At 45.2% G+C, this 16,540-nt stretch overlaps 1 protein-coding gene across 2 annotated transcripts in view; it reads right to left on the minus strand.

Moving 5' to 3' along the window:
• Positions 1–16,540, minus strand: part of ELMO1 (engulfment and cell motility 1) — a 1,507,126-nt gene that overhangs the window by 835,227 nt on the left and 655,359 nt on the right. For both annotated transcript variants that reach the window (XM_086964835.1, XM_086964834.1), the window contains one exon: positions 6,080–6,184. In XM_086964835.1, the coding sequence (XP_086820961.1) occupies positions 6,080–6,184 (105 nt within the window). The remainder of the gene's footprint in view (positions 1–6,079; positions 6,185–16,540) is intronic.

Consider the following 16,540-nt stretch of genomic DNA (forward strand, 5'->3'; position numbering starts at 1 on the left):
GAATATCCCCAAAAGTTGGTAATAGGAGATAGCGATGTTAGCGAATGTTTCCAGTCGCTAACATCTTGGCACACCCACTTTGCATGTCATTAGTGATAAATATCACTGACATGCAAAGTGGGGCCCAAGATGGTCGCTATCTCCTACTAGCTGTCGCTAACTGGTGTTAGCGACAGCTAGGTAATAGGGAGATAATTTTATCTCCGCTTTCTTGGCTTTTAAAGCCAAAAAAGCAGAGATAAACCCCCTTGATAATATGCCCCTCTGTTCCTTTTTTCTGTTGGTGAGTTTACCATTCTGGCCCTGCAGGAATTGTATGCAAAAAAGATGCATCCACCGATGTTCCCGGGTTTCTAGTTGTCTTTGTTGATGTTCGAGTTATCCGCTGTCCTAGTGCTGAAAGAATTTTGTTTTTTCCCCATTTGTTCATCTTCTGAAGTTGACGTTTGTTCTGTGGATTCTTGTTTTGTCTCCTTTTTGCATACACTTCTGCCCAATTGTACACTTCTCAGAGTTTATAGTCTGTACTCTCTTAAACTTCTTTATTGTATGCTCATTTCTTCCTTGGGTAAAGGAGTTCAGTTGTTCCTTGATGTCTTCTATAATTGTATTCCAATTTGTTTCTTCTGATTTATCTATAAGCTTACTTGAGCTAGTGTATTTCTTGTTTAAAATCTGTTAATGTTTGTGAAAGTTCTTCAATTAATAATAATATTAAGCCAAGTGAACACTTATTTAAAAATCCATACCAGTTTTCCATGAATTATTTATTGTGTTAACTGAACGTGCGTTTTAATGAAATGCATAAAGCTGCGGGAGTTGTAAATAACATTATGTTTGTACCATATATCTGAAAACATTTTAAGTAATTTTTTTTGGATTCCAGGAAAATTATTGTGTTTCTCTGAAGAAGTGCTCGAGGTGCCCAAATGCTTTAGAGAAGGGGCACAAAAAGAAAATAATCGTATACATGAAGATTTGGTAAATTGAGCGCTTACCATTGAATTCTGCATATTAATTGATAATTTCAAATAAGTTTGATTGAAGACATTCTTGATATGCAGGAAATGGAAGTGGAGTATAAAAAAGAAGCGCCAATAGGCAAGGATAAAATAGTGCGATGGTAGGGGGACACGAATCCAGGTGTGGCATGTGCAAAATGGAGAATTATTAGAAGCGTCACAGTTTTGGAGACACCACTGTAGCTACCACACCCCTGACAAAAGTTCTAGTGGCATCAACAACCTGATTGTGTAAAATAGCTTCACTTAGCAGTGGGGTGGGGGTTCTCGGCTACGTACAGCCTTGGAGGTGGTCTGCTGATCTTACTGCAGTGAAGGTCCTGACACCAGCTCAAAAAGTAGAGATACTGACTCAGTGACATCCATGTTGGCTTCTGTGGCGACATCCGATGGTGCCGCTGGGCACAGGTACGGGTCTTAAAACTGAAGAGGAGGAGCTTCATGAACCCAGACATGACCTGCTTGATGCTTTATTATTTAAATCTTGGGAGAAACAAAGGAAGACTAGGCTGTTCCTGGAGAATATCACGGTCACTGTGGTGCACACATTCCACACCCTAGTACTGTCTCGTACATGGAAACCTAAGTTCCAGCGAGTACAGACTATTCTTACTTTAATTGAGGCAAAAGACCACCTGAATTAAGTTGTTTCCGGTACCTCTTGCCTCATTTTATCCTCACTAACATCCTACACTGTCCTGGCCCAATACCCTCACTTCACCCATAGGCAGTTGGATAAAAGATCTCCGCCAAAGAGCCCCTCCTAGAGGTGTTGCCCGTTGGGAATTGCACCGCCTACCCAACGAGGAGCATTGCCTATGATGAAGCATGACACCCGCAAGGGTGTGTGAGGCCATTATATCCAACATAATGGATACCCTGGGGTAGATCTCCAACGAGCACCCCCTCCTGCACCACAGTGACTGTGATATTCTCCAGGAACAGCCTAGTCTTCCTTTGTTATTCCCATTGTCTAGGGCTCTGACTACGGCTGGACCTTCCACTCAAATTTGAGTGGTAATTTGAGCCCCTGGATCACAATGATCTCTGCTCTCTCCCCCCTCTTTTGTTAAATTATTTAAATCTTCCCTAGAGGTATCTTCCCACTGGCGTCACTAGGGGAGTACGGACCGCACCGGGTGACACCATCACAAGGGGTGACACCAAAATGAAAAATATTACTGTCTGTTGAACCTTACCCGGCCGCTGGCCCACGCGCCACTCCCATCATTACACGTGCTTAAAATGTAAGCACTGTGCAAGAGCATTGAATTACATTGCATGCATTTTCACTTTCACTATTTACTGCGAAAAGACTGATCGCTTCCGCTCCGGTTGTCTGTTCCTCGCTCTCTAGGGTTGTCATTGAAGATGACAGGTAAGATCCTGGGGGCTTTCGGAGGCATGTTAACTTTTCACCTTCGAACACTAGTGACTGGTTTGGCAGCAGGCTCGAGGGGCCTGTGCTTCCAGCTGGGCAAGAGCCACAACTGTTCTATGGGCCACAGGGTCTGGCTTATTTCCTACTCCTGATGCCGAGTGACCTCACCTGCCACGGAGGGAGTGGGGGGGGGGGGACGACGAGTATTTCCGTTATATCATCATTTGCACCCTTTTTGCTGTTTAGTACTTAGATGTTTTCATACAGCGCTTAATGTCATAAACGTGCCGCTTCTAAGCACTACATGTAACATGCATCGAGACCATGCACTTTTATGTAACTCCACTCACATCTCAAGGTTGGAAGCCAGAGTGTGTCACACTAACACAAGGACTTCCAGCTGCACGAGGAGCTGTGGCCGGTCTGGGTGGTGCCTGTGGTGCCGGAGGAGCTGCTGCAGGACCTCCTGGACATCCTGCGCGACGACATGACGGCCTCGGGTAGGTGGCGCGGACCTGCAGGCATCTTATAGGCTCTCATCGGCTTACAGGCATCCCCTACCGAGCTCTGACAGGGGGCTCCCCCTTACATGCCTATAGGCCTCTCCTACCGAGCTCGGACAGGGGGCTCCCTCACATGCCTACAGGCCTCTCCTACCGAGCTCGGACAGGGGGCTCCCTCACATGCCTACAGGCCTCTCCTACCGAGCTCGGACAGGGGGGCTCCCTTACAGGCCTCTCCTACCGAGCTCGGACAGGGGGGCTCCCTTACAGGCCTCTCCTACCGAGCTCGGACAGGGGGGGCTCCCTCACATGCCTACAGGCATCCCCTACCGAGCACGGACAGGAGGCTCTTTTACAGGCATCTTACACCGAGCACAGGTGGCGGAGGGGTTTTCTTTTACAAGCATCTCCTACCGAGCTCGGGCAGGGCGGCTCCCTTACAGGCTTACAGGTAGCATACATTGCGCGCAAGCGGGAGAGGGGGTTTCTCTTACACACTTTACAGGCATGTCATACCTCACTCAGACAGGGATAGTGCACCATTCTGGGCCAAGAAGCCTGTCTTACAACCTTACAGGCATGTACAACATATCTGGAGCGGAGGGCCTACAGGATTCTTACACCGAGCTCGGCCGGGTGTGTCGGGGGGGCAGTGGTGTTACTAGGGGGGTGCGGGGGCTGATGGGTTATCGTTTGTGAACAGTTTTTCAATGCTTGTTTCCTCAATTAATATCGCCATTGGCCTCCATGATGAATGCAGCCTTGAGCCTCTCATGTAAAGACCACTCAGTGCAGTGGGAGAGGGGTGGTGCAGTGGCCGGGGCAGCGCTGATCTCATGCTCAACATCAACAGTGGGGGCATCCTTGATGCACAGCAGTCCATGCTCTCATGAAGCACATTGCAATGTGCATCAAACAGAGCTCAACTGAGGGTAAGTACTAGTCCTTTCCATTTCTGCTGTACATCACCCTGTCCCTGTTCACATTACCATGTGTACCCTTCCACGCATATCACTATAACTCATGCTGCATATTGTAAAGAAAAGCTTTTAGTCTCTGTTCAGCTGTTTATTTGTTGACCTGCACATATGGATGATTTTATATCTGCTGCATTTAGTGAAATGTATGCCTGCCGGTGTGTGTTCGGGATTAATGTGTGCATGTTCGATGTGTGCAAGTACACATGAATATTGAGTGCCTGCACAATTCGAAACTCAACCTTATGTGCTATGACAAGGCTTTGGAATGCCTCTATTTTACATCATCAGCTCTGGCTGTATTATGACAACAGCGGCAGTGGCGTCACTAGGGTTGGTGTCACGGCAGACTGGAGGGCAGTTGAAGGGAAGCGAGAGAGATGGAAGCGAAGCAGGGAGGGTAGTGATAGCAAGCTGGGGCGGACAGGAATGTGGCAACACTGCAGGAAAGACTGAAAGCAAGCAGGGAAATACTCTGAGTAGAACGCATGGCCTCCAAGGAGCAAGGGGAAGAGTTATGAAAGGATGGGTAACACCTCTGCAGTGCTTTAGACTCCGGTGTAGAGGAGTGGGCTTGGAAAGGCCTCAGAAGAAGAAGGACCCCCTCCGTGGGTGCTACACAGAGGAATACATCTCCTCGAGGAGGTCCATCACGGATTCATGGGATATGAGGGGGGGACACCATGAGTTACCCGCACTGGGTGACACCAACCCTAGTAACGCCACTGTATCTTCCACAGGTCAAAGCTCAAGTACACCATCCAAACAAGCTAAAGAGCCCACCCAGGTCGTCACCATGATTCGGGTCCCGGGTTTGAGAGGATCAACTGGGTACTGGTTTCTTGCACCAAGACAGTGCAGAAGCTGGGTTTTTAGGAGAGGGAACTGACAAATACGGCAACTCTCTCTAGCCGGATGCAGATGTTGCCTTGGTTGCCACAGCCATGCACAGAACACACACTCCGTGCACAAAGTACTCATACATGCACAGCCCGTGTCCCACATGGATGGTGCAAAGGACCGAGGTGGACAGGACAGTTCGAATCTGAGAGGTCAATAGACAACTCTCGTGGTAGGGGAAAGGTAAAATGGACTTTCCAGTACCTAGAATTTGTTTCTGCCAACACACTAGGTTCTCCACCACCCGTTGAGCTGACTGCAGCCACCTGGAGTGGAGGAAGGGTGCATATGATGTGCTCCCCCAGGCCACCAAGGCCAGATCTGAGTCTTTTTCACTGGCACAGTGGGCCTCAGGCCGCATGCATGATTGTTGTGTGTGCGGAGGCCATAGAATCCTGAAGCCATTAGAAACTTGCTATGGGAAACACAGGGCAGGGGTACACGCTCTCCAGAGCCATATAGGGGACCTTTCTTGTCCCATCAATGAGGAAGATACAAATAGGATAAATGCTGTCACTCAACATCACTGGCACTCTATAATCCTATGTCTTGTGGGCTGATGCCAAATGTGACTGTCACTGCTAGCAAAGCGAATTTCTGAAGAAGGCTTCCATTTTCTATTCTCTGTATGCTCTCCTGCTGGCAGCAGCAAAGTGGAAATGAAAATCCAACAGATCAATCGCCGAATGAGGCTGACTGAAAGGCCGTTCACATATTATTACATGTTCTTTAATTCCAAAAGCATGGCAGATAGACAAACAGCTAAGGCTGCAGTTTAGAGCTAAAGACGAAATTTCTCTTCTGTCTTTCTCACATTTTAACATGTTATTGGTGAAGACGTACTCGGTTAGTTATTCTTCTTTCTCTTGACTATGAAGAGAGTCCCTAGTTTGGTGGGGGCGGATAGGGGGGTAGGATGGAGACTCCCTTCTGGGGAAAAAAGAAGCCCTACAGGCGAAAATGTTCAGGCTGAGCTTGGACCGAAATATTGGTTTGTGGAATTAACCCAATTGGGAAAAGGATAATTCAATCAAACGAGAGCAGCTGCTGATCTTATAAATACCAACAGCATATGAAATCAATCAACCAACCTGCATCGAAAACTGGCAGAAATGGAGGAAAGACTACAATAAACATTCAGAAATCTGAACCACATTATCACTGGGATTTTTAAACTATCATCCCATTCCTATCTCAGCACAAAATGGGACACAGCCCTAATCAGAGGGCGACACCTCTTTTCAAATGAGCATCATTCTTTACGACAGAAAATGTAACAATGCGTCACAAACTTACTCTTATATAGGAATCCTGGTGGTTCTTGGCAAAATACAGCATGTTATCGAGCGCAAGCATTCCCGGGGGTGTCTGGGTGAAGTCCATAGCTGGGTTTACATGGTTCTGTGGAGAGAAACAGAATATTACAGTAAATGTAATTTATTATATACTCTCTACATCACTAATGAAAACTCTCTGCATCAATATGGGAAACACTGTACATAATCACTGTCCTCTTTGCATTGGCCTGGGTCTTCATTCAACTGGTCCTTAAATTCCACTACTCCCATTATACATCACTTCCCGCTGCCATGAAGAGTGCGGTCAACCCATCTCTCACCCGTAGTACATCGCAGATTGTGTTGTGTTCTAAGTATCATGTAGAATTTGACCCCTCTTACCTTTCCTAAGCGCTAAGCGTACTAGCACACACGCAGCTAGTGCGATCCCGAGATGCTGGTGAGTGACTGTGTGCAAAGAAATAGACTGCGCAATACACCACGCTCTCATACCGGCAGTCCGTACCAACCTATTATCCATTTTGTTAGTGGTTCACCAGTCACCAATCAGTCAATACAAGCTCAAGGCCCCTACTACAATATTGTCCCTGATATCAAGGCAGTACATATATAAACACACCATCATCCTCATCTATTGGACGTCAAGGTATGAGATAAATCCAATCCTACATTGGGATGAATATTAAGGCTACCCCTCATCCATCACCTCAATGGTCCCATTTTCCTCAGGGTCCTCCCCCTGCGTGTTTGAGCGGTGTCTGAGAAGGTAGCCTCTCTGTTTAAGGGCCCCATCTATCCTTTGCCTAGAAGTTACTGGTAACTATGTTTCTATGGGGTCGTTGCAGGTCGCCATGTCTTGCACCTCCTCCCCCACTGCGTTTGGCCAAGGAGAACAATAATGCTGTTAGACATCGCACACCCCAAGACAAGAGCTTTACATAGACCAACAGGGTTATTTGAGAGTCGGGCTCTAGGGGGTGTCCAGCCATTTCCCCATTGACCGCTAGTTTATGCCAATATTCATATATAGAGGAGCATGTCCATGCTCGGTGTCGGAAACAGAACACTGCCGCCTACCTCGTCCTCGACATCCCTCAACTCTAGCACATCAGCCAATACCTACGAAAGTGCCACTAGCTCCCCATCGAGAAGAGTGTCACTTTCAAGATACTCACCCACGCCAACAAATGCCTACTCAACACAGTACCCCAATACCACAGAATCTCCCTCTGCGTACCCAAAAGGAACCTCCGATCTACCAATCTCGTCAGCGCCGAAACCCCACGCATCCATACAGCCAAAGCAGGGGGGGGGGAGATCCTTCTCCTACATCGTGGCAGAGACCTGGAACGAGCGCCCTATCAACATCAGTTGTGCCCCCTCCCTGAACACCTTCAGGAAGACTCAAGACCTGTCTCTTCGGCTGAACAGCACTGCTGACACCCACCCCCCTCTCCCCAGCACCTTGAGACCCTCACGGGCGAGTAGCGCGCATACAATTCCCTGACTGATTGATAGAAAACCAGCAATCGAAGAACTGATATAATGCACAAAGATGGAGACCTTTATGTTTTAGGATAGATGCAGAAAGCAGACAATAAGATCAGAGCAAGCTTTCGGAAGGAAGGAGGGTATGAGAAAACGTTTTGTTGAACTAAATAGGAAACTTAAAAATAATAATACAATATTTCCCTCTTGATACAGAACAAGTCAGTAGTTTTCGTGAAAACTTAAAACACAAAGAAAAAAACACGAGATACTGTACCCACATCAGACATGGGCCAATATGGGGCTTGCTCATGTCTATTTTCCAGAATGCTCTTTTCCCAGTTTAGTGTATGCCGACATTTGTCTAAGCACGCTGAGCAGCCAACCTTGTGATACTATTCTACATTATATCGGCCAAACAAAGAGAACATTTAAAAAAAGCAAGGTTTAACACAATTTCTAGTGTTTTTGCATAATTGCTCACGCCTTTTAGGTCCCAGTGGTGGCCTATTAACATTACTAAATGCTGCATTTTAATTGCCCTGCATGGTTTCAGCTAGATTGTCTCATCCCAGCATGTTCTTGTCAGTTTCTCCCATCCCGCTGAGACAGGTCAGTAACGATGTTATGTTATGTTAATATGTATTTATTAAGCGCTCGTACGCCCGGGAGCTTCATGGCGCTATAGAAATATAACACAACACAGCAGTTAAAAGTGATAATGATAAAACTCAGTAATAGGCCTGTGAGAATAGCCAGGTTTTGAGGGAGTGTCTAAAGCTAAGAAGATTACCGCTCAGTTTCAATTGTAAGGGAAACTAATTCCAAAAGGTGGCTGCAAGGTGGTCAAAGCAGCAGCCGCCTAGGCGCTTCCTTTTATAAGATGGGACAGTCAATAAAGATTTTTGAGCGGAGCGAAGATTTAAAGATGGATTATATCTGATGAACAGATCTTGTATGAACTTCGGTCCTGAATCTTGTAAAGATTTAAAAATGGTGCACCCAGTTTTAAATGCGATTCGCTGCGCAACAGGCAACCAATGTAGATGTTTCAAACCAGGTCTGATGGATTGCCTTTTTGGAAGTCCCAGAATAAGTCTGGCGGCCTGATTCTGGACCAGCTAAAGTCGTTTTAACTCTCCCGCTTGGAGCCCCAGATAGAGACTATTGGAGAAGTCCAGTCGAGACAGAACCAGGGCGATTATGACCTGGATGAGGGCGGCCTGTGAAAGGAAACAGGCTATTTTCCTTATTTTTTTAGTTATAAGAAACTGGAGGACACTACCGCGCCTACCTGTCTCTTCAAAGAAAGATCCTCACTAATTAATATTCCCAAGCTTTTAACTGAGGACGATCTAGAAGGTGGAGCCCCCATGCTAGATGGCCAAAAGCATGGGCTCCAGCTTAGCACACTCTGCCCAGGCAAGACCAATTCAGTCTTGCCTTGGTTGAGTTTTAGATGGTTACAACTCATCCAACCCTGAATGTGTGACATGGTGTTTTGGAATTCCTCCACCGAGTCCTTGGTATTCAAAGGGAAGATGAGTTGCAGATCGTCTGCATAGTTGAAGATGGTGACTTTAGCATTTCTTAGGGAGTACAGTAGCGGGCGCAGGTACAAGTTGAAGAGTAAAGGTGACAGGGATGAGCCCTGGGGTACTCCACATGTGGTAGAAATAGTGGGAGCTGTAAAAGGGCCCAGTCTTACTGATTGAGTGCGGTCAGTGATAAAGGAACGGATTCAGCTCAGCGCAGGCCCCCTAAGGCCGGCTTGTTCGACACGGTTGACCAAGATAATATAGTCAACCGTGTCGAATGCTGCCGAAAGGTCGAGTAAAACCAGGGCCTGGTGAATTCCATTATCCGCATTCCGCCTCAAAGTATTTTGTACTGCCAATATGACTGCTTCGGTTGAATGGCATGAACGGAAGCCAGCCTGATTGGGTTCAAGGTATCCTGTTTGTTCTATGAATTTAGACACGTTTGCGCAGACGTGGGCCTCCAGTAACTTAGAACTATAAGGCAGCAATGATATAGGCCTGTAATTTAAAGGATCAAGCGGATCTGCTCCAGCTTTCTTAATCAAAGGGATAAGCAGGACCTTCTTAAGGTTGTTGGGAACTTTACCCTGTAGAAGTGATCCGTTTAACAAAGGAAGCACGCCCTCAGGGATAGCTGTCCCCACCTCTCTCAAGATATGCGGGGGGCAAATATCATCAGGTGAGCCCGATCTAACCCTTGTAAACAGATTGGACAAGGTGTTACCATCGATAAGGGGAAAAGTTTCCAACATAAAAGAGTTATAGTACGCATCATCCAGAGGAGGGGGGGCAGAGCAGTAGAAATACTCTGTTTTATGGTGCAAATTTTATTAAGGAAAAAAGAGTTCAATGAATTGCAGAGGTCCTGAGTAGGAGTGACCGATGGAGTAGTTCTGTCACTACCACTGAGATCATCTACAATATTGAACAGATCTTTTGATTTATTACGAGAGTTCAATATTTTCTCTGAGAAATAATCAGTCTTTTGTTTTAGGACAAGTTTCTGATAGTCTTTGCGGGCCTTACAATAATTGGCTTTATCTTGTGCCGAATAACCAGTTCGCCATTTCCTCTCTTTTTGACGGACTTCCAGTTTTTGAGACTTCAAGTGTGGAGTGAACCACTTATGTGCGTCATTAGGGCGGGAACGGGGAATAATTGTAAAAGGCGCGTGAGCGTCGGTTGCCTGACGTAGCCAGTTGGAGTAGGTTTCTTCGATGACATCAATGTCCTGGGCCATGGGGGGAAGAGATAGCGCCAAGGCATCCAAAAAAACTGAAATATCCATATTCTTCCATATTCTGACTTTCCCACCAGTCTGGAAAGACTGCTTTTTACTCTTCTCAATGGTAAGTGTAAGATGTATCAAAAAATGGTCAGTCCAGATGCAAGGGGTTATAGAAAGAATAGCAAGGGGGATATTCTGGGACCATATTTGATCAAGGCTGTGCCCTTTTTCATGGGTTGGCAGGTGAATCTGTTGAGTTAAATTCAGGTCTAAAAGTACATCTTTCAGTTCAGCTGCCTGAGTGTCTAAGGCAATGGCATCAAACCAGAGGTTAAGATCACCCAACAAAACAATTTTTTTATAATTAATTACAAGGGGGGCTAGTTGTTCTGCCAAAGATGCAGCAAACGTAGGCATAAGTTGAGGGGGGCGATAGATGAGGACCATTAGCAGTGATCCACTGTCAGTGTCCATTTTAAAAACTATATTCTCTGACCCTGTGAGGTCAAGGGATGATAATAAGGAGAACTTATAAGTGTTACGAATAATGGCTGCAACTCCTCCACCCCTTTTGTCGGCAGATCTGTTAACATTTAAAATGTAGTAATCAGAAGGAACAGCCGCCAAGATGTATGGTAGTGAGTCTGCGTTGAGCCAAGTCTCCGTGAGGAGCAAAATGTCAGGTTGCTCCGTTCGCAGCATGAGAAATATATCCATATGATGTTTGGCCATCGACCTAGTATTCAAGTAAAAGCATTTAAGCTTGGTCTCTAATTCTGGTAAGGGTTGAGGAGGAAAGCGGGGGCTGGGATGCTTAACATTACCGACTATATAATTAGGCTTTAAAATACCGTGAGTGGCAGCGCGTTTTAGTACATGCAGTAGTAATGGTGGGCATGAGTTGTCTGGAGGTCTTAACAGTAGCAGATCCTGGGAAGAATATGTGTAGGTTTGACCAGGGGTTTTAGCCCCAGGCCCCGGTCGGCCGCGGACGGGCGCAGACGGGCTTGACTTAAGCGCGACTTCGGCGCGCCTTCGTCGCGCCCGCTGCGCCTGTCCGCTGCGCTCCCGGATACACATTTCGTTTTATGCCCTGCCTCCCGGAAGAACTAGACCACTGGCTCCGGTCCAGCCCCACCCAAGATGGCACCTCGCCTCGCCCTCCACACAAACGGCACCAGCCGCGGTGGAACGGGGCGGGGTACAGGTGTAATGGACAACACAGTGTACAAGATTTAGTGAGTGCTATTAATTAATTTTTAAGTTAAAATTGCAGGCATAAAAAAATACACAGCGCTGACATCTCGGTCATGCCAGTACTGCAGCAATCACAACCGTTAACTGTGCGTAGGATTGTACAAGCAATCGGTTCCCAGAGAATCAAAGTAGCTGCCACCAATCTTTCGTTCTCGAGGGGACCTGGGCGTTAGATCGTTTTATGCCCTGCCTCCCGGAAGAACTAGACCGCTAGCTCCGGTCCAGCCCCACCCAAGATGGCGCCTCGCCTCGCCCTCCACACAAACGGTCTGGGGTCTGCAGCACAGGTTTTTGCAAGATGCCCTATATCTTAAATGGCCCCATCTGAAGTGCAAAGGAACGCTTACATTATATTTGCATTCTTAAATTTTGCAGGACCAGGTAAAAGTAGATTTTCTCAACATTGTTCACCTTCACATTGGTAAAATGTAAATGCAATAAATATGGACTATCCATGTCTGCAACATGTTTTTGTGCGGGGAAAAGACAGTTTTAATGGGTGCTGATTTTGAAGTTTTGCCAGCAAATTATGCAAACTACAGGTAGATTATACAAATTTTGAAAACATTTCTCTTTCTGCTGCACTTTCAGGGAGAAAGAAAAAATAGCATAAGCTCACGAAAGGAAGGCGGAATGACTTTAGCCAGGGAGGTGAGACCACAGTGACAGACACCAACATAAGCTGGGTACTGGCTACAACATTAGCCTTTGTAGCACAGGGGAGGCTTCATTTCTCAGGGGTGCCCACACAGTTCAAAGCCGTAGCATACAGACGAAGCCATCAGAATAAGTGAAACCTTTGGGTCTCCTCACCAGAATCCAGGTTTCGACAAGGTATCGTTTTGCATTATGCCAATGGCTAACACACTACTGGCACTAAATGAGGAACTCATTCATTGTAATAGGAACCAAGGCTGAGCAGAACAATGTATATCAATATATATACAGCAATATCCATGTATACAACAATGTATTTCATCATCATCTTCAGTGGGGGAGAATGCAGGACTCCTTGGACCAAAGCCCTCCTTTGTACACTGATACCACTTGACCTACCTGCCACCTTCTACACCACTAATCTTAAAGGTGCTCACTGAAAGACTGCACCCTTAGCTTGTATATGGGGGGGGGGGGGGGGGACAGCTCTGGTATAGGTTTCCTCCTTCCTGTTATGTTATATCCACTTATAGCATGCTCGGATACTCGTGAGTGTCCCGGCGTGATGCCTTCATAACCATGTACATCAAGTAAGAGTGAGTCCTTTCCTTTGAAGAAAACACTACATTTACTGTGGTCTGTCTCCAGGTTCTTCTTTATTCTCATCTGATTTAATGACTATATGGCTCTCGAAGCACATATCTATGATCCCCATACGTTTTGCACGTAGGTAGGTGATACTCAGCTCTATCTAAATAAATGAGGACAACCCAGATAACCTTCTCAAGCTATCTTTCTCAAAAAATAAAATATTACTAATTGTGTGGTCTGCCCTTCTGTCTTTATAGCTTGTTTCGAAGACTTGGGCTTCACCCCGTCAACCAATAAATCAAGCACACCACCTTGGCATGATCTTCGATAGGGACCTCTCCCTCTCCCTACAGATGCAGTATGCAATCATGCATTCTTCCACCTTTGTCAACGGAAGAGGATTTATGCCTTTCCTACTTTGGTCACAGAAAAATGCACTGATCCACACAGTGGACATGTACGACTTGAATTACTGTAATGGGCTCTACGCTGTTCACCTCTCACTTACCTTAAACTCCAATAAGTGCAAAAGTATGATGCTTGCACCGTATACAGTCTCAAATGCCATGGTGATGTCACCCCTGCTCTCAGATCTCCCCGTTGGCTCGTTCTGCAGGGAAGGACAAAACTCAAAACCTTCTATCTGTTTCACAAGGCAATAAACATACAATTTCTCAACCGCATTGCCAGTCCTTCTATTTCCTGCCAACCACCACTGAGTCTCAGGTCTGCTAATAAAAGATTGCGGTTACCACTCCGGTTCCGATATGAACGTTTTGGCCGACACACCCTTCTTCATCAAGGCACCTGCCTCGGAAACTCATTAGCTAACCCCACAGACTCGAAAAGGACTACTTCAAAGTCAGAATATCTTTGAAAAGACACCTTTTTACCCTGGCATAAGGGTCATATCTTCCCAGTGGCCACCTATCCAAACTCGATACCAATCCACCGGTTAGATGCCAAAAATCGGTAAGCTCTAAAACGCAGACTTTAGACACCTACATGCTCATGGCTATATTATCTCTTGATACCTTTGGTGTACTCATTACTGACATTCACTGAAAGACCTCATGTTTATAATGGGCTATTTCTAGGTAAATCCCTGCTATAACTTTATGCATGCGGTGAGGCTTCAGAAAGGGTGATATTTTTGTGTCTGAAACACTATAAATTAAATAAAATAAATATATTATATGATAAACTAGCTAAGGACCCTGAGAGAAACCTCCTAATCATGAATAGGACTAAGAAATTGTGACTAAGCATATGTGTAAAACTGCAATGACTAAGATAAAGAGCTTAGTCATGGTTGATGGGGTACTGAACATAATACATGTAGCGCACCCTATGTCAGATGGAGAACGATTCAGACATGTAAGTCAACTCTGTACTCATTCTGCATAAAAGTAAGGCATATGCCTGCTATTGTTCTGTCATAGTACATTAGTTACCAGTCACATTAAATACATGTTATGACAAGGATTACTAGCATTATTCCTTCATTCTAATTTTTCATTAAGAGTTCCACAGGGATCCTCCCTTAGACCAGCTGTATCCAACTTAAATGCCACCTCTCTTGTGTAGCTGATAATGTTATTTGGGTTTCATTGCCACGGTTAAGCTGACAACACATACCTACTTATACGGCGTGTGGCGCTAGGTCAAGTACACCATTATATACTGTCTAGTGTCCATAGCTGAATGGATAAACTCCAACTCTCTTAGACTAAACACTGTGAAAACAGAGGACTTAATATTGAGATGGTCCAACGCTGCTTGATTGGACACTTGGTGTCCAACTTCAGACCATCAACAAGAAGGCTTTTTGATTATACCTTTACCTCTCCTGTGGAGACCACATTACAGATCATCTTGCCAATTTTGAGTGCCTACCTTTCTACAAGTGGAAGGTCATTATATGCCTGTACATCTGCCACAAGGTGATTCATAGACCCATCCTGGTAGTTCTTTAAGTTAAGTTCAAAAGGTAGGCTCCTTCCAGAAATATTTGTCTGACTTAAGGCTGGTCAACCTGAAAATGAAAAATACTAAGATCTGCAGCACAACATTTTCTGTTATGCAACGAAAATTTGGAACTCGCCTTCCCTGTATGTTCAGTCACTAAAATATTATCTATCCTTTAGTAGGCATCTCAAAACCCTGTTATTTATAATATACACTCATACCTCACTTTACAGGACAGCACTCCTCCTTGTCATCACCCACTGCACCCGGATACCGTTCAAGCTTGCTGCAGTGCTGGATAAATTATGTTTAATCCATGTGATTTGTTCATTCAAGATCAAGGTAACTTTTAAAATTAGTTATGGCAAGATGCGAGGTTCTTGTAATGTTTAAGGATATTCAATTCAACAAAATGAATACATAAAGAGGTGGTCCTCCGAATGAACAGCTACGAATCATTAAGTTATTTAGTATTTATATATTTGGTAGAGTAATAAAACATTTCTAGCCACCACTAGGTTTGTGGGAGAAGATATTTAGTAAACGTGAGTGAATGGCTGGGGACTTCACCCCCGTGGTGAATAACTAGTGAGTACATTGCAGGCATTAAGGGGATGTGAAAATATTCAACCACTGACATTTGTAACTATTGTCCACTAATTTTTCAAGGACGTTGTAGCACTTACTCAGGCCATTGGAACTCATACAAATGTCAGAGTCTATTATACATCACAACTAGGAGACGTGACAACGTTTCTAGCTCAGAGTGCACTGTGTGGTATGGACGTTTTATGAAAGGATTGTGCAGCATGTTCGGTGTGTGACATTGCAGAACTTAACAAAATAAAACCTTTAATGGACTTGAATTATTTGTCACCTTTGTTCTATTTTAACTCTGCTTAAAAAGTAAAAAAATGTTATGCAAAAAGAGGAACAAACAGTGGTACAGTAACCTGAGCAAACAAAGGTTCTCCATCTCATTTACATGCAAATTTGTTAGCCATATACATAATGGTCTATCGCATTTCTGACGTTTAACAGGAAATCAAACGCAAGATTTTCTTCAAAACTCAAAGGTTGCAGGTCCTTCTGGATTAAACACCCCCCCCTTCGAATATTCAACGTTCCCACCGTAGTTGTCAAAGCCCCTATGACCATGTCCCATACTCTGTTGACACCATCTGAGTGTATAGCCTACCTTTGACATCTAGGGTGTACACAAGCCCACCCAGGGCCAGCTCTTGAGAGAGTCGATATGGCACTCAAAGACATTAAGTTGCCACTTCCTGAAACACTCATTCTCTCCTCAGTCTAGAGGTGCCCTGGGACCAGATTCCTATCCCAGCGCACATGTATGACATCACTTTTTCCTGGACCTTTCAGTGCCACGCCATCTGCTTGGCGAGGAGTCCTCTGCGCATGCTTGGAATGTCAAAGTCCCCAAAACCCTTTGACAGAGCACAGAACTGTGTCCAAGTGACCATCATGTAATTTCAAAGAGATGAAGAATATTCCAAAAGTGGCTCACCAGCAACCCCAAACCAGAGTGCAAAGCTTTTGAGTTCTCTCAATTGTAAGCTGATGTTGGTGAGAGCTGCAAAAAACACAGTTGATGGACAGAATGCAGAACAATGTCTTACATTCACCCCGGTACAAAGATCTGGGCCTAAATCCATCGTTTTTTTGCACTCCACACCACCCTAGGTCAGGCACTGGCTATATGCAAATC

This window comes from Lissotriton vulgaris, chromosome 4_1 (genome assembly GCF_964263255.1).
Source record: "Lissotriton vulgaris chromosome 4_1, aLisVul1.2, whole genome shotgun sequence".
Lineage (NCBI taxonomy): Eukaryota > Metazoa > Chordata > Amphibia > Caudata > Salamandridae > Lissotriton > Lissotriton vulgaris.